Source organism: Mesoplodon bidens (assembly GCF_964165515.1).
Source record: "Mesoplodon bidens genome assembly, chromosome: 10".
Classification (NCBI taxonomy): domain Eukaryota; kingdom Metazoa; phylum Chordata; class Mammalia; order Artiodactyla; family Ziphiidae; genus Mesoplodon; species Mesoplodon bidens.
Window position 1 is genome coordinate 85833403 of NC_138172.1, and position 18484 is coordinate 85851886.

Consider the following 18484-nt stretch of genomic DNA (forward strand, 5'->3'; position numbering starts at 1 on the left):
TGGGCCTCTTAGCCCAGTCCACTTAGAGCTTCCTCTGAGTAAACATTCAGGTTACAGTTGAATCACACCCACCGTTCACGGAGGGACAAAGGTTTGTTTTTGGAAAAAGCAGTTTCAAATTTTCAGAAGGAAGGGATAGTTTCCTAACTTGCTAAACAGCAGAGTTCAGACTTTGCTTTATGGGTCAAAGCAGTGTTACTTCTTTTTTTTTTTTTTTTTTTTTGTTATCTAATTTAGGATGTAATTATATCAATTTATTCTGAAAATTTCTAATTCACTTAAACACTTTTTTTTATTATGGAAATGGTAAAACCTCCATAACTGTGATAACTTAGATTTTTTTTGACATCATTATTAGAGTATAATTGCTTTACAATGGTGTGTTAGTTTCTGCTTTATGACAGAGTGAATCAGTTATACATATACATATGTTCCCATATCTCTTCCCTCTTGCGTCTCCCTCCCTCGCACCGTCCCTATCCCACCCCTCTAGGTGGTCACAGAGCACCAAGCTGATCTCCCTGTGCTATGCGGCTGCTTCCCACTAGCTGTCTATTTTACGTTTGGTAGTGTATATATGTCCATGCCACTCTCTCACTTTGTCAAAGCTTACCATCAGTGTTACTTCTTGTCCTGTGACATCATCACGCACCCGCTCCCGTCCAAACCTTCTTTTCAAATTGGGCAGCTTTGGGACAAGCGGGCATAAGAAGGAGCTTTGTGTCTGAGCCATTTCCCTCTTAATGGACCCTCCCTTCGGTACACAACCCTAGAGTCCCTTAACTTTGAAATGTCATTTTGTAAGGGTTAGATGCTTAGTGTCCTCCTCAGGCTCAGTCTATGGGAGGGTGAGAAGTTGGGTAGTTTTATTCTTCTGTTTACATAATTAAAACACCAAGATGGGAGGATTGTACTGCTATGTGTTACCACAACTATCACACAATTGAAAGGCATAGGCCTGCTGAAAGGGCCTCATGTGTTCCTAATAATCTGATAAAGGATGGTGCACCTGCCCAATAATAATCCGGCTAAAAGAACAAAGAAGAGATTTTTTTTCCTTTTGGAGGCATGGACCTATCCAAGCTGGACCTGGGAAGCCCTTGTTTCCATTAAAATGGCATTTATAGAGCTGATTATTTCAGTAGCTAAAATTGACTCAGGCGAATGGAACCTCTTCAGCAGTAAAAACTTTCATTTATCCCTTTTGCACGAAAAAAATTCTAGGACCAGGGTTAATTTGCCCTCACAAAAATAGATCAAGCAAATTCTTATAAGGACAAGCAATGAACAATGTTCCCAGATCCTCAGGCTAATATTTCCCTAGAAAAAAATTAAAATATCAGTGCCCTCACAGTCCAGGAACAAACATTCTGTTGCCCTCTGGGTAGACAAACATTATTAAGTATGAGGTTCAACGAGACATTTGGGACCCACTGACCAGAGCATTTGTGACTATTGCAACAGTGGGTCCCAGCTGCCCTGCCCCCACCAGCTGAAGTGCCCAGGAAGTCAGGTGCAACTCTATGGAACTTACAGTGAATTCTGAAAATGGCACATGTCCGATAATAATGATCATTGTTATTACTGTATACTTTGTACAAAGTATTTATGAAGCCAGATAGCTTATTATTCAACAACATCACCCAGGAAACGTGGCACTTGTGTTCCTGCCTAAAAAGAGAACCATTTGGAACTTGAGTCCCATCTAGAATTTACTTTTCCCTTCAAGAGGACGAAATACCAAAATTCATTTTCATCTCCCATCAGTGACTAGGGGAGAAAAGAGGCAAATGGGAGAAAAAAGTGCTCTGAAGAGCAGTGCTGCAAAATTGGGCAAATAAAGGAAGAAATCCTTCCCAGGACAAAAATTCAGCCGAGACTGATAGTTTGGAAAGCTTATTAGAGAAAGCAAGAACTCCTTAGGAACATAATTGCAAAATACTCTGAACCTATAGTGCTATGCCAAAATGAAGAATTTTCATTGATGAGTAATTAGACAGTTATAGCCTTTACCTGAATTTAGCCCCCAGTAGAATAACTGCGGACGCAGAGGGTGGTAGGAACTGGAAAGCCAGAGAACAGTAAAAGCCCAGACAGTTCAATCTCATCATCACACTCAGCTAAGAGTTTTCATCAATTTATATTGGAAATGAATGAGCGATTCACATCAGAAATTTGCAGTATCGTCTGCAGTTTGTTGTATGTAATGTCGCTTTAGAGAAACCTGCACCCGGCTGTCGTTCCAGAGTGTGGCTTCCATCACTCTCAGCTCCTGTGCTGGTTTTTAGAGGCTTGTGATTTGAAGAACCCTTGAGTGGTGGGTGGTAGACATGTGACTCCTGTCAGAGGATCTGCCTCACCACTGAGACCAGCTTCTGGGTCTCAGCTGGGATAGCTCAGATGAGGGGAAAGCAGCTCCTGTTTCCTTCTGGAGTGCCACCTGCCCCGTTGACCCAGCATGCCTCTCCTCCAGGCCTGTGCTGGCTTCCATTGAGCTTTTCCTTTCTTTACATCTTTCAAAACCCCAAGCATCCTCATCGCTTACCTCCTGGGCATGTCCAGCCTGCACCTGTCTGCACCCACTTCTTTCTTCTCTGAACCCTCATCACACCAAACAGCTGAGCACACGCCGGATGGCCGATCATTTTATGTGATTAGTCTTGTCTCCCCTTTGAGTCCATAAGCTGTGGAGGTCAGGGTCTGTATATTTCTATGCTCACGCTTCCTAACACAGAGAGATTTTCCATGAATACTTATTATTAACAATAGTTAACATTTATGAAACTCTACTCGGTGTCAGGCATTTTGCTAAGCATACACTATACATTGCTTTTTCTTTTATTGAAGGATGGCTAATTTACAATATTATATTAGGTTCAGGTGTACAACAGAGCAATTCAAATACATTGTTTCTTTCAAGATAGGAGGAAGGTTTTATTATCCCTATTTTACCAATGAGGAAACCAAGGCTCAAAGAGCTAGTTAACTAACTTGCCCAAGGTCACACCATCCATTTGATCTAGAAACTTGAATGGGCGTCTTCCTGCATATGACGTCCTGGTCCTAACCCCTCAGGTGCTACTTCTCTGGTAGGTGGACTGGAGGCCGGTGGCATTTCCCAGTGACCGTGTTTCTCCCGTGCCCTTTGCCTGGGCGTCACTCAGGGCTTGAGGGAGGTGCTTCTGATTAACTCATTTGGCCGCAGGACCTTTGCAAGGACTGGAGGGAAATGTAGCATTCTCCCTGAGTACCTGTAAAACAGGTGCTTTGCAATGCTAATGGCTTTTCTGGAGACAGGTGAGCAGCTAGCTCTTGGGGGTGGAATGGCCCATGATGCCTGGTTATGCATTCCTAGCACACGAGCCTCCTTTTGGGAGGAACTGTGGGAGATGATTAAACAGCTCTTCTCTCTCTCCCTCCCCACCCCAATCTGCTGCCTTCTGTCCACCGAGGATGCTTGCTTTTTTAAAGAATGACTCTCTGGGTTTAAGGATACATGTGAATATTTTCTTTTTCCAACTGAAGTTGGGAAAAGTACGTGGATCCAAGAAGTACGTGGATGTTTCAGATTCTTGGGGCTCTCAGAGATGGTTCACGTCAACAATGCTGTCCTCTTAGGATATGGCGGGTTAGAAAGATGATCCAGATTAGTGCCTTCCAAATTACAAATGTAAGATAACAATAACCTGAACATTAGATTATCATCCTTAAGGACTAACATTTATCCAGGGCTTTCTCTTAGCTTTCAGTCAATATACTAAGTTTTTAATAAGCTTTTTCTCATTTAATCACCAAAAAGCTCCCACCAGATAGATATTTATTAATTGTGTGACCTGGATTCTTAACCTCCCTGAGTTCTTAACCTAAGTTCTTAACCTCCCTGAGCTTCAGTGCCTTGGTGTGCAAAATGGAGATAATAATAGTACCTGCCTCCTAAGTTTGTAATGATGACGGAATTAACTAATCCATGTAAAGGGTTTAGCCCCTAAAGACAAAGTAAGAGCTCAGTGTGTGCTCTCATCCCCACCTTACAGAATCAGGAATCTGAGCCCTCCAGAATCTTGTCTAAGGCCTCATGTCTGAGATCTAAACCTCAAAGTAAAGTCCATTAACCAGTCTGATATACTGCCTTCCTTAGTTAATTGCTGGTTTAATTTAAAACGGTAATTATTTAAACTGTGTCTTTTGTCCCCTGACTACACTGTGTCTGGTTGGGTAGGGAACAGGGCTACCTCCCTCAAAAGGTTTACATTTTAACAATAGACATGTTTTCAGCCCAAAGAGGTGGATTTGTGCAGTAGGCGTTTAGTCTTCAGTGTCAAGCTGAGGTGGCCAGGATATTTTGAAGTGGGAAGAGGAAGTAGAGATAGCCCAGTTCCACCATGCCAAGGACTGTCTTATCTGCTTGGCATTGAGACTGGCCCAAAGGAGAGCCAGTCCTGAAGCTTGTTTGACTTCCGGCCTAGGACACAGCCAGCCCTGTATGATCTCTCCACGTAAGAACTGTTCTCGTTGAAATCCTCTCGAAGTGTTCATCCTCATAACCAGCAGTAGCAATCCCTGCAATAGGCATTAGGAGTATTACTATGTAAGAATCAGCTAAGGTGGCAGCTTGTCCTAGAAATGTCACCTCTTATGCTGCCTTCATTTACTGGCCTTCCTGTGTTTAGCTTTCAGACGGGCAGCTTGACTTGGCAGGAAGAGTCTATTTTTCTGAAAGTTAAAATGGCTCTCCCAGCTGGCGGGGGGCAGGGGGCCAGCAAAGAAGATCAGGTCACATACCAGACCAACCGTCTTTTTTTTCTTTTTTTCTTTCTTTCTTTCTTTCTTTCTTTTTTTTTTTTTAAATCAGAGTGGCTGTCCTCCTTGTTTTCTTTGAAAGAAGATCATTTTCTGAACGCAGAGAGATTGGGCTCTCCAGCAGCCTCTCTCGGTGGGTGGGACCTGCTGAAGAATGCAAGGGTGAGAAACAAAACCAAACCTCAGAGGATGGAAAGAATCCCTTTCCCATGGACATCAGTTACATTCATTAATGGCTCACAAATGAGTTCAGACTCATTTTTTGATCTGTGGGATTGTTTTAAATTGAGCTCCAGAGACAGGTCCTGAGAGCAGGATTCATGTGTAAGTGATTTATTAAGGAAATGTTCCCAGGGAAGCCAGGAAGTTAGGGAAAGATGGACAGAGAAGGGGAAGAACCCAAGAAAAGCTCCATCTCAGGTCAAGTACCTGCCTCAGCCCGATCCTCTAGGGGAGCTCTGGAGGGTGAATTATGCCTCAGGGTGCGTCCCCACTCAAGGGCAAGGTTGCTGGGCTTTCAGACTCCCTCACCAGCAGTTGACACTCCCAGTTATGGGCCACCCTGGAGGAAGGGAGAACTCCCAGGCCTTTCTGGCTCTTTATCAGGAAAGATTACAAAATGCAGGCTTTGTGGGCTCACCCCTTTGGGGAGAATTAACCAGCCCATAAAGACACCCTTTTTTTCTTTGAGAACTACCATGGCCCCCTCCACTCCCCTCTCTCCACCCCTGTGCCCACACACACATGCACTGCCACCCTCCACAGCTGAGCTCCTCTGTCTCCATGACCACAGTCCAGCCAAGGAGATTCTTTCTCCCGAGATTTTGGTTTGGGGACTGAGAGAATCCTGTGCCGTCTGGCTGTTGGCCTGGGTGGGGGTCGTGTGGACTTAGAAGTGAGGTCCCCATGTGGACATGGGCCCAGTGAATCAGAGAAAACCAGTCTACGGAGAGAAAAAAGAGGATGTAACCAGATTAATAGCTAATAAATATGAAGTGCTGGTACTGATTTCACACGGATGAGCTCATCTGATCCTCACCACAACCTTGTGGCGTCAGAGCTGTAGTTGTTCTCATCCAAGGTCAGAGACACTCAAGTCTCAAGTGATTTAGTAGCTTATCCAAGGTCACACAGCTTGAAGGGGTGCAGTCAGGATTCACTCCTCTGGTTTAACTCCAGTGCCACACGCTGCCCACGAGGCCAGGAGGGCAGCTGAGTGCTCAGAAGCCCAGGTTAGATTTTGTGATTCTTGAGAGCAAGTGAAGGCCAGGCCGTCTGACTGATTGCTGCCCAGGTCCCTGGTGGTGGTCCTCTCCTCAGAGACCTGCTTGAAACATTTGCTGTAACATGTTATTATAAATACTCCCCCCTCGCTTAAAAAAACAAACTCGGATAATGTTTATAGTGGATTTCTGTTGCTTGCAACCTAAAGACTCATAGGGAGAACACCTGCTCTTGACGAAATGAGTAAGAAACTGACATTTGTCTCCAGGTCTTTTCAACTCCAGAAGTTCCTCTTCTGGTCCTTGTGCCCCAGGTTGGGTGCACAGGAGTTTCACCCACATTAGACTCCGGGTGTCATAACAGGCAACGCCTGGGCAATGTGATGCTATAGCAGCTGCGTGGCCTGTAACGTCCCCACTACAGCCTCACCTTTGGGCCCTCTGAGTTTGAGAGTAAAAATCTCCCTGGGAGAGAAAACCCCTCCTAAGAGAGATGAGCCTTTTCAGGTGGAGGTGATACAGGGGAGAATCAAGGAGGAACCCCAGGCTCTAAGAACTGTCAGAGAAAGCATGCTGTGTGTTGTATTTAGATTATGTCTGAGTGGCTTGATTAATGCTCTTACAGACATAAGAAGAGTCAGCCAAAGTGCTCACTGCCTAACAGGAGAGATGAGCAATGTATATAGTGGAAGAGAAAATAACGCAAGGCTGATAATTTCATTCATAGTGTAAGTGAGAAGATTCAGTTTCCTATAATAGTCATGTTCTACGGTCAAGGGAACAAATACAATTTCCTCTTTCAAGCACATATTACAACCGTTATACAGGATTAAACAAAATTTTATTCTCAACTATTGGATAGTAAAGCAAATAGTAAATGAGTATAAGAAATAGAGATTTAAATTTCAGTAAGATCTTCATTCCTTCTCTTTAGCCACTCTTTACAACACTCCTTAAATGTCATATATAAATACTGTAATACATAGATCTTTATAGTGAATACATAATACTCGCTAGAATGTACCATTTTTTCATCTTCTTTTTCTTTGCTGAGCAGGAGATTTTCAACAGAACATTTACATTCTTCAAGAACTTATGTCAACAATTATTCAACCCTTGATATCAAATACAATTGTAGCTTATACTTATAAGATTAAATTTATCCATCTAAAATTTCTGATCTCCAGTGTTAAACTCACAAAATCAACACCTTAGTAGAAGATACCTTTAAGATGACAGTATTGTTGTAAAACGAAAGGAGAAAGACATGGTTTTGTCAATAGTCTTAACCACAGATGGCAAAACTGCAATTATTCCCCCTTTGGTATCCTAACAGAGACCCCCGATCCATCAGGGCAGCCTTGCTCACTGAGCCCGGATGAGGCCTCAGAGTTCTTTCCAAAGCAGCATCCAGGAAGCAAATATTAAGCTGTTGGTGATGGCATCTTATTTACCTTCTGTATCAGCCTGTGTTTCCTTGTAAACTACAGGGTCTTCTGGCTAATTTATGCTAAAGAAGAATTATGATAGCTCATAAAATCACTAAGAGGGCTGAAGGTACACAATCTAGCCTGAACTTCTCAAAAGAACTGGGAGCTATAGCCAGCAGGGCCCCAGAAGCACCATGCCTCTGGCATGATCTGGGAGCTTCTGAGTCTACAAGCTGCCCTGCTCCTGCCGGTTTTAGCAGAATAAAAGCCATCGATCACACTGGCCAGAAGGCCTACCCTCCCTACACAAGGCCAGCAGCTTGCTTTGCCCACTCGCTCCACCAAGACTCACATCAGTGCATGGGCCTGGCCGACTCTAAGTCATGTGAGGAGCCCTAGCTGCAGGACGCTTGTAGGTTTCCACCACTACAGAGCAGGAAGGTGCACTGCAGGAGGGAAAGGTATTGAGGGAGACAATCTGTAGGTCTGCTTCACAGTCTCACCATGAATCTATGGCATTAGATATAGGAAGGGAGCACGGGAGAATAAGGAAGAACTATAAAACAATTGGGATTTGCCAGAGTTCATTCAGCACTGTCCAGGAGAGAAGGTGCCCCAGTGACATAGATGTGCAGTCCTTTGTAGAGGTAAACCTCTAAAGAGAGGAGAGAGAAGCTCTGGGCCATTATAACCTGACAGAGGATGATCAACCGTCCTGGGTTCCCCAGGACCGGGGGATTTCCCAGAACGTACAGCTTTCAGCTCTCAAACTGGGAGAGCCTCTGGCACACCAGAATGAATTCGTTCTCTTAACTCGATGACAGTTACCATTGGCATCAGCCAACTCACTCACCTGGTTCAGATTTTACTCTCACTAAGCAAAATTCTGGTTAGCATTTGGCTTTCCCGATGTGTGGGAAATAATGCCGCCCAAAACATTTCGCCCATTTATTTCACTTTTGAATATGTCTCGACCAGGTATCTACATGTTTCATTTCCTTGGCAGTTTTTCTTCCTCTGTACGTGAACATCCTTCCTTTCTGATTTGCATCTATCTTTCTGTTGAGATTTTGCTTAGTGCGAGGTAGTTCCTGCAGACAGGTCTTCCGTCGGTGCCTTCTTCTCAGGCTCCCAACCTCAGCACCACACGTGGGAACCAGAGGGGTCCATGAGGGCTGCTTCCCACTCTCCGAGGCTCTAAGTGAGCAGCTGCTGGTGTCTCGAGATATCACCTCCCCCTGACTCCTTTACGTGGCAACACCCTGTGGTCTAAGTAGCATCTTCGACACTTCCTTGTCAGGCCGGCCCTGGTGAAGGGAGGAGGCCTGAGAACTGAGGGCTCCTGGGGGCTGGGAGGCAGATCAGCCAATGGGTGAGGGAGGCCCACGGAGGCCAGAACAAGTTCACCTCCTTTACCACGACCAGAAGGCTTGTTCCACCCCCGCTGTGGTGCCTCCCCACAGCCCTGCCTTTGCGGGCCACACTCTCTGCTCCCACTTCCCTCCTCCTTTCACTCGGTTCACAGTGCCCCCACATTTCCTCCCATGGCCTTTGCTCATGTGAGTCTTTGGCTGCAAATGCCTTTTTTTCTCATTCCTCTCCATCCCTTGATATACAGCCCATCTTCAAGGCATAGCTCAAATGCCTTGGATTTGCTCTTCCAGTCAGAACTGGTTCTCTGACAACCAGGCTCCCAAAAGACTTGATGCCGCTGCTCTAATACCAATCACATTGGATCTGGTAATGGAGTTAATTTGTGCATCCGTCTACATTCCCTGATGGATTTTAAGTTCTCCAGGGCAAAGCCATGTCTTATTCATCTTTGTGTACCCAGTGCCTACTGCATATTTAAAACCTGAATTAGATGAACCGCGTAAGGAAGAGACCTCCAGGCTCCTTTGAAGACCTCCCTCAAGCAGCCTAGATAGATCCCCACAAGTCCAGGACCCCTGGCAGAAACGTCACGGAGAGGAGATTCCCTTACTGTTTCTTTATCTCCCTTCAGTCTCTTCCCCCTCCATCCTAAAGGTACATAAAAATACACGTTACTCCAATTAGATAAATATCCCTTTGGGAACAAGCTGGGTGAAACTTGGAGAATGTCTCGTTTTATAGCACAATTTAAAAATATAGTCCTTCTTATGCTATTTGTTCACACATAAAATACAATGTTTAAAACATTGCTGAAAACCACAAATATTTCATATCTAAGACGTCTTTGTAATGACTTGCGAATATGGAAAGAGCCCTGAACCATGAATCAGAACAACTGAGTATTAATACTGCCTCAGGAACTGAGTGGTTTTGTGCCACTGACAAGACATTTATCCCCTTTGAGTCTCTGCTGCTTCTTCTGTGAAATGAAAGAGTGGAGCAGTGATGTCTGAGGTCTCTCCAGCTCTAAAGGTCTGGAAGATTCTGACGCTATGGTTTCTGAAGGTAAAAAGAAGAGGGCTTCCCTGGTGGCGCAGTGGTTGAGAGTCCGCCTGCCGATGCAGGGGACACGGGTTCGTGCCCTGGTCTGGGAAGATCCCACATGCCGTGGAGCAGCTGGGCCCGTGAGCCATGGCCGCTGAGCCTGCGCGTCTGGAGCCTGTGCTCTGCAACGGGAGAGGCCACAACAGTGAGAGGCCCGCGTACCGCAAAAAAAAAAAAAAAAAGAGAACCTGCCCTCGAATCATGGAGTCTTTCACCCCCTCCTCATGTGACAAGACTGGGAAGAGTCCAAATCCAGTGACATTAAGATCAAAGAAGAGTTGAATTTTCTTTTTTTAACATCTTTATTGGAGTATAATTGCTTTACAATGGTGTGTTAGTTGCTGCTGTATAACAAAGTAAATCAGCTATACGTAAACATATATCCCCATATCCCTTCCCTCTTGCGTCTCCCTCCCTCCCTCCCTCCCTCTCCCACCCCTTTAGGTGGTCCCAAAGCACTGAGCTGAGCTCCCTGTGCTATGCGGCTGCTTCCCACTAGCTATCTATTTCACATTTGGTCGTGCATATATGTCCATGCCACAAGAGGAGTTGAATTTTCTAAAAGTAGATGTAGTAAGGAAGTATTTCTCCTCCACATCTTGAGTATTCCCGGAGGAAGCCACCACAGTGGTTACACCAATCACTGCTCTAACATTTTTCTTCTGCCTAAGTCAAGGCTGCTCCACTGCGCTGGTGGAGTCAGCTGGGAAAACGGACCTTGTTCTTATCCCTACTGTGCCACATAAGGGCAACTCTGCCCCACTGATGTCACTCAGGCACGACTTGCATAATAAATTATTTTCAAACTAAAAATATCTGGGCCCTTAATCACAGAAGAAAACAAGTCTCTTCTGTGAGGCCTCATAGTGGTTGTAAATTTCGAGGGCTCTTGGGACAGACATTGCATGGCCGAATTAACAACCCCACACCCAGCTGCTTTCTTAGTCATTCCTGTATCTGTTTCTCTGGGCATGGTCTGGGTCTCTGCCTTCTGAAGCTTAAACTCAGTGCACGGGCACTTTCTCTCTTTTGTGCCCAGGTGGTGAGTGCTTCAAATTGAACCCTGGATGTCATCTCCCAAATGGCTCCTTTCTCTCTCTCTTCCAATAAATCAATCATCAATTCCATTGGTTTAACATCTTCATTACGTATCTTCTCCACTGTTGTGGGAGTAGTTAGCTTGGAAGTAAGATTAAGGAAGGTGGATTTTATCCTGAGAGGAAGTACATTACTAAAAGGGTTTGAGTGGTGGCAGTCTATAGTCAGACCTGCATTTTCCAAAGATTACTCTGGCTATAAAGAGCAAATGGATTGGGGTGGGTGGCAAAAGTGGGACAGGAGGACACCAATGAGGAGGTTGTCAAGGCAGCTCACATGACAGACGGTGGTGGTTTGGTCCAGGATCATGGCTGTGGGGACAGCTAGAGGGAGGATCTGGGAGGGAACTAGGAGGTAGATTCCATTGGATCAGCTGTTGGCCTGAATGTGGGCAGGAGGCTGAGGGCTCGAGGAGGATCACCTACGTCTCTGGTGGGAGCAGCGGATGGAAGGTGTGGCTGCTTCACTGAGATAGGAAGTGCTGTTTAGAAGCAGTTTGAGAGGGAGGAAGAGGAGGAGGGAGAGGGCAGGGATGGGCTGTGTCTGACAGGAGGAGAGCAGGTAAAATGCAGGCACTGCCCTCTCTCTGGCTCATTGCCTCTCTTTTATCATCCAACTCAAAACTCTCTGTCTCTACTCCACAAAAACCATCTTCCAAAAATGTTCTAGGCCTAAAAGCTCCTGGAAAATCTGATCTCAGCATCGGAGGAAAGAACACTGTATTGAGGTTGGGAGATGGGGTGGGTGAAGACTTGGCCCGGATCCACCAACCTGCTGTGCAAACTTGGATGTGTCCCTTAACGTGTCTGAGCCTCAGTTTCATATTCTCTAACATGAGGCTTTTGGATGTGGTGTTGTCTAAGATAATTCTCTAAGAGTTGTCAAATGTTCTAATTCTTTATTATTCAGTAATAGCCTTTGCCAAGGCTGCATGGGACATATTTCAAAAACAGAACGGTATTGCCAAACTTAAGAAGCACTGACTATGTAGAGCATAGTGCATAGTTACACTACAGTGTTTTTAAATTACTTAATGTGAAGAGTTAATATAGGTTGTGGTTAAATACAGAGCTGGGCTATCTGAATTCAAATTTCATCTCAGCCACCTGCTGCTGTGTGAACCCTGCAAGTTATTGAACTTCTCTCTGCCTCAGTTCCACCACCTACAAAATGGGTACAGGATTATCGTGACAGTGATCTGAAATTAAAATCTGTAAAGTACTGTATTAGATCATTGCTATTTAGAGTAACCACTCTTTAGCCTTCACTCTTTTATCTGTAAAATAGGATTACGAATAACCACTTATTAATAAGAATATGGGGAAATTAAATAAAATTGCATAGCTACTTAAAGCATGCAACACAAAGCCTATTTCTTGGTAAGTACTCAGTCAATGCAGGTAGATAGACAGCCCAATAGCCACAATTAGAATCTGGCTCTCAATCCCATTCCAGTTTCCAAAGAATAAACAAAACCCTCTGTCCTTTTTGGGTGACAGGAGAGAAAGAAATCAGATGCCATGCTGTTGTTTTCTCCTGGTGTTTAATAAGCTTTTATTTTAAAAGAATACCAAGTTTTCCTAAATGGCTTTCGTTAAAAGGAGCACAGTGTGCCTTGGCTTAGCAATTTCCATTCTCCACTGAGTAGTTGAAGGTCTGTTTCTCCCCAGGACAGTTTTTTTTTTTTTTTTTTCCCAGGACAGTTTTAAAGTAGAAACAGACATGCTGGTGCTCCTTATATTTCTCCTGAATATAACACTTAGCTTCCATTTATTGAAAATGAGTTGAAGGAAAAATGTAACAGCAAGGATCACATAATTATGCTTTTCTCCATATTCTTTTTAACACGTTTCTCCTAGCAGACTCTCTGTATTTCTCCATGAAATTCTGCAACTTATGAAAACTTAATAGCATCACAAGCCCAGAGAAGAGTAAAACTTGATATCCTACGCTTAACACAAATGAAAATGTTCCTTGGGAGAGTAACACTCCACACACCATCTACTGCAGGCATTTATGAGTGTGTACTTGATAAAAGAAGAGATAAAGCTGGAAGAGTCAGGAGAAGGAACCATATGGTGTGAGCCAGGGATCTGCAGCGTTGCCAACCTGACTGGAAGGAATGACAGTAAGAGGTGGAGGCGAGTCTTCTGTTTCTGGTTTCGCCCGCACCTCCAGGTCCCTCCATGATAGTAAGGAGTAAACTGGCAAGACTTGTATGTAAATTCACAAGAGAAGAGGAAACGCAAACTTTTCAGCTGCCTCTCATTTTAGACCTCACTGTACTTTCCGCCCCCTCTGGCCCACTGTTCCCTCTCATCTGCTCTTGTAAATTATGTACATCAGAAAAGCAGTGACTCATGCAGCAGAAGCTTGAGGAAATGTGTGGCTTAATGAGGAGGAAAGAAGGTCTGATACTGATTGCAAAAAAAACAAGGGTACTTCATTTTGTACGACATGCTCCACGTTCAAGTTCATCGTGGGCGCAGACTTGCAAGAGCCAATTGGTGAAAGAAGGTGACAACAGAAGGGAGCATGACGACAACACCCTAACAGCCTCCCTGAGTTTCCCCTCGTCTCTAATTTGCCTAGCTGGCGGCTACCTAATTTTATTTATGGTAAGTGACATGATGAGCAGAAATGTGTTGCAGTTAGCAGTTGTACAGGTCAAGACCAGACCAGACTGTTGGAAGAGCCATCCTAGATCTCTCAAACGTACAGCTTCCTTATGCTGCGTGTGTCACTCTAGGGAATTATGTCCAGTTGCAACAATAAAATCTCAATGGCTGCCTTCCATAGCTTTTGTCCTCATCTTGGTGTCTACCCTCCCCTCGCTTCAGAAACTGAAGCTTGGGATGCAGACACATCAGTGAGGGCTCAGGGTCCAGCAGCAATTGTCTGGACCAACAAAGTCCCACGAGACCCACAATTGCCAAGTCACTACATTTGGTTTAAAGGCCCAGGTCATGGTCCCTCAGGCTAAGAAAGATAACCTGGAAATCGATTCAAGGAATACTCTAGAAGTTGGACAAGGCAAGGCACAGATCCTCCTCTGGAGCCTCCAGAAGGAATGCAACCCTGTGGACACCTCAGTTTTAATCCTGTTAGACCCTTTCAGACTCTGACCTCCAGAACAGTAAGATAATAAAGTTGTGTTGTTTTATGCCACTAAATGTGTGGTGATTAGTTATAGGAGCAATAGGAAACTGAAACCCAGGACTCTTGATGTAATGTATCCCAGACCACCTCATTTTGTAGATAAGGAAAGTGAGACCCAGGGAATTTGCTAACTTTCACAAAATTGCGTGGCTAGTGACCAATAGCCACTGATGACATGGAGCAGTTCGCCGATGCTAAACCCAAAGCCCTTTGAGTGTATTAATTCACTAAATCATCAGCATGACCCTAAGGCAGCAGCTCTTGTTCTTATCCTCATTTTACAGATGAAGAAACTGAGGTACAGTGATGTTAAAGTCATGATGCTACTAAGAGTCTGCACCCGGGCACTGCGGCTTTGGAAAGTACTCCCTTCACCTCTAGGCATAGTGCCAATTGGACGAGGAGTACTCCCACACTCTACCAACCCCTAAAGAATTATTTTTTTTATAAATTTATTTTTTATTTTTATTTTTTACTGCGTTGGGTCTTTGTTGCTGTGTGTGGGCTTTCTCTGGTTGCGGCGACCGGGGGCTACTCTTGATTGTGGTGCACGGGCTTCTCATTGCAGTGGCTTCTCTTGTTGCAGAACACGGGCTCTTGGCGCGCCGGCTTCAGTAGTTGTGGCACGCAGCCTCAGTAGTTGTGTCACGCAGCCTCAGTAGTTGTGGCATGCGAGCTCTAGAGTGCAGGCTCAGTAGCTGTGGCACACGGGCTTAGTTGCTCCAGTGGCATGTGGGATCTTCCCGGGCCAGGGCTCAAACCCGTGTCCCTTGCATTGCCAGGCGGATTCTTAACCACTGCACCACCAGGGAAGCCCCACTAAGGAGTTATTTTACCTTTATCTCATTTCATCTCCACAACCCCATGGGGTGTGCAGGTTATTTCCATTTTAAGACGAAGAAAACAAGGCACAGAGACTAAAGCATACCTCTAGTTAGTTGCAATTATGACCCTCCCAACTCCCCTCTCGGCAGTTTTGCCTCAGTGGCACCATGAGGGATACAAAAGATAGAGGGCAGAGTTTCTGCCTTCTGCAAGCTTATGGATTATCTTGGGCTAAATTTGGTAACGTGAATGTCACTTTTTCCAGCTCCGACCTCTTGGCAAGACTGTTCCTGAGGCTTTGATCAATAACTGCTGTCTGGAGCAATCTGACATCGCACATTGAAGAGCTTGGAGCAAAGTAAGCGATCAATCATAAACAGCAGTTCCCCTGCCAGGCACAGTGCCCAGGGCTTACGAATTGAGGCTGTGTTTTTATAGCCAATACGATGTATTTCGTTAGACTGTGTATTTATTTGGGGTGGCTTGAGGAGGGGCTGGCGGAGCTTTGGGGACCAGACTCAAGCTGCCCCAGCCACTCCTCAGTGTCACCAATTTCCCATGCAAACCACTGTAGGCTCAGGAGAGGAAGACACAGTTCCTGCCACCAAGAAGCTGACTCGCTATTTGGACGTGCTCATTAAGACAAACCAGCGAACAAACAAAAGCCCTAACAAGTCAGCGCCATCCGGGCATGAGGCGCATGAGAGGCACGGGTGCGTGGGCGCCGGCCCCATCAGTGTGGGTGCAGGAAAGCCTCACAGGAAAATGAGATTTTGAAGCATGAATGGGTGGGTGAGGAGGGAGTGTGATCTCAGGTGGAGAGAAAAGTGTGGGCAATGGGATGGGTGAGAACGTTCAAATAAGCATTTTGAAGACAGTGAATATAGCAGGTCAACCGGTGTAAAGGGCTCGTGCCGGCACAGTAAAGTGCTGATGTTGGTTACCACTGAACCATTCATTTAGTCAACAAATATTTATTGTTCACCTACCCTGTGCCAGGCGCTAGCCTCGGCACTAGAGACCCAGCAGCAAATAAATCATGTGCCCTAAAATGTGACGACTGTTGCCCTGATTTGGGCTCCAGCAGCCCTGCCCCATGTTCCTGGCAGCCAAGCTCTGATCTTCAATCCTGCCTGCAGAGAGGGATCCTCATTTCAGCCATTCTTCCTGCAGACAGATTACACCTGCCCTCCCCCAGCCTCTGACGTGGGGCAGACACAGGAGCCCGGTGATCGGCTCGGCTGGAATAAATTACTGGCCCATCATCTTCATGCATAAAACATGGCACAGGAGGCCTGGGCTGGGCAGCCCAGCACAGCAGCTGCCTTCGGGCCAGTCAGGAGTTAAGGGAAGGAAAGAAAAGGCAAGTTTCAAGATAAAAGAAGTCAACGGAAGCCTTGGATATAAAAAAGGAGAAGAGAGCTTTAAAAAAAATTTTTTTTATACGTCTGGCCTTGACTTCCTGTATTGCGACAAGCACTTTTGCTCTCCAGCCATGAGAAGGTATTAGACCCTCACTTTGGAACCATGGTGTTACCTTCACGATTGCACTGGATCAGAAACAGGCCATGGAGGGACAGGATCCGGAGGCGGCAGCTCAACCGTGAGTGTCCCTGGGTGTTGCCCGCTCCCCCCAACCCTCCCCGCCCCACCTTCCTTCTCCACACCTTTCCCAGTACACGCATTTATGCCCCTCCTGCAGATCCGCTCCAAGCTTCCCCCCACCCATCTCCTCCTTCATGTCCTGTGCACCCTCTTCAATGGTCTTAATTTTCATCCATTCCTCCTCTCCCTATTTCCTTCCTACAGCTCTATCCTAATTGGAGGTAACTAAACTCACTTTGTTTCAAGTAGCAAGCAAGAGAGGGCCTCTTTTCTTTATTTCTCCACTTGATGGAAAATACAAATACTTATACCAGTCAAGGGGTTGTGTGGATCGGAACTTTTGTTTATTATGGTGGGGGGGAAAATGCAGTGTCTGAATCAAACAGGTATCAGTGGTGTAGTTAAAATGTGTGAAACTCAAGGATCAGCGAGTCACATTTCCTTTAAGGACCCAATCATATGGTTTCTTAAATTATCAAACTGATACTAAGATTCCCCTTGAGTTGACAGGAACTCTAACCAAAAGTGAGCTTTAATTAAATTAATTTATTTATGATTTATTAAACTATAGTTGATTTACAATATTGTTTTAGTTTCATATGTACAGCTTCAGATTCTTTTCCATTATAGGTTATTACAAGATATTGAATATAATTCCATGTGCTATACAGGAAACACTTGTTTTTTATTTTATATATAGTGGTGTATATCTGTTAATCCCATACTCCTAATTTATCCATCTCCTTCCTCTCTTCCCTTTAGTGACCATAAATTTGTTTTCTATATCTTTGAGTCTGTTTCTGTTTTGTAAATAAGTTGATTTGTATTATTTTTTTAGATTCCACATATAAGTGATATCATATAATATTTTTCGCTACCTGATTTACTTCACTTAGTATGATAATCTCTGGGTCCATCATGTTGCTGCAAATGGCAATATTTCATTATTTTTTATGGCCGAGTAATATTTCATTGTATATATATACCGCATCTTCTTTATCCATTCATGTGTCGATGGACACTTAGGTTGCTTCCATGTCTTGGCTATTGTAAACAGTGCTGCTATGAACATTGGGGTACACGTATCTTTTCAAGTTAGCGTTTTCATCTTTCTGGATGTATGCTCAGGAGTAGGATTGCTGGATCCTATGGTGGCTCTATTTTTAGTTTTTTAATGAACCTCTACTGTTTTTCATAGTGGCTGCACCAATTTACATTCCCACCAACATTGTAGGAAGGTTCCCTTTTCTCCACACTCTCTCCAGCATTTATTATATGTAGACTTTTTGATGATGGCCGTTCTGACCAGTGTGAGGTGATCAAAAGGGAGATTTTAGTGTTGACGTAATCTGAGAAAGAGAAAGCATTCTAAGATGTATGTGTCAAGACCACTGTCCTTCAATAAGTAACAAATTGGTGTGTGTCTGTTGCTGGAAAGGTGTATTTAACTCAGATGTCAGCAAATTCAAATGGTTAGAGGGGCTATGCTGCTAAGTTCAGTGAGCAAAAGGGCTGTTTTCAGGGTGGTAAGGAATAGCTCACTTTCTTCTTATCTCTATCATGGGAAAAACAATAGTGAAACCACGATGATAAATTACAACTGCCACTTGGCCTCAGTCTGAGGAGGCAATAGGGCATGTTGGAGACTGTGGTACATGGGAAAGCAGTTGTACAGGAGGGCACCCACCATTCAGTGACATCAGATTATTTGCATGAGGAATGGGGGTCTGACCGGTGGCCAGATTTCCCAATTTCCCTTTTTTGTTTTTTCAAGGAAAGCAAAAAAATGCTATTTTCTAAGTGAAAGCTCTCAAGCTTAAACATTGGAAATTAATTCTTTAAATTGCAAATATAGCCCATAGGGTG

The 18484-nt window shown here is 44.6% G+C and overlaps 1 protein-coding gene across 4 annotated transcripts in view; it reads left to right on the top strand.

Moving 5' to 3' along the window:
* Positions 1-16496: 16496 nt before the first annotated feature.
* The window catches only part of RIPOR2 (RHO family interacting cell polarization regulator 2), a 214254-nt gene continuing 212266 nt past the window's right edge, over positions 16497-18484 (top strand). For all 4 annotated transcript variants that reach the window (XM_081245370.1, XM_081245365.1, XM_081245368.1 and 1 more), the window contains exon 1: positions 16497-16616. In XM_081245370.1, coding sequence (XP_081101496.1) covers positions 16541-16616 — 76 coding nt within the window. In that variant the 5' untranslated portion in view covers positions 16497-16540. The remainder of the gene's footprint in view (positions 16617-18484) is intronic.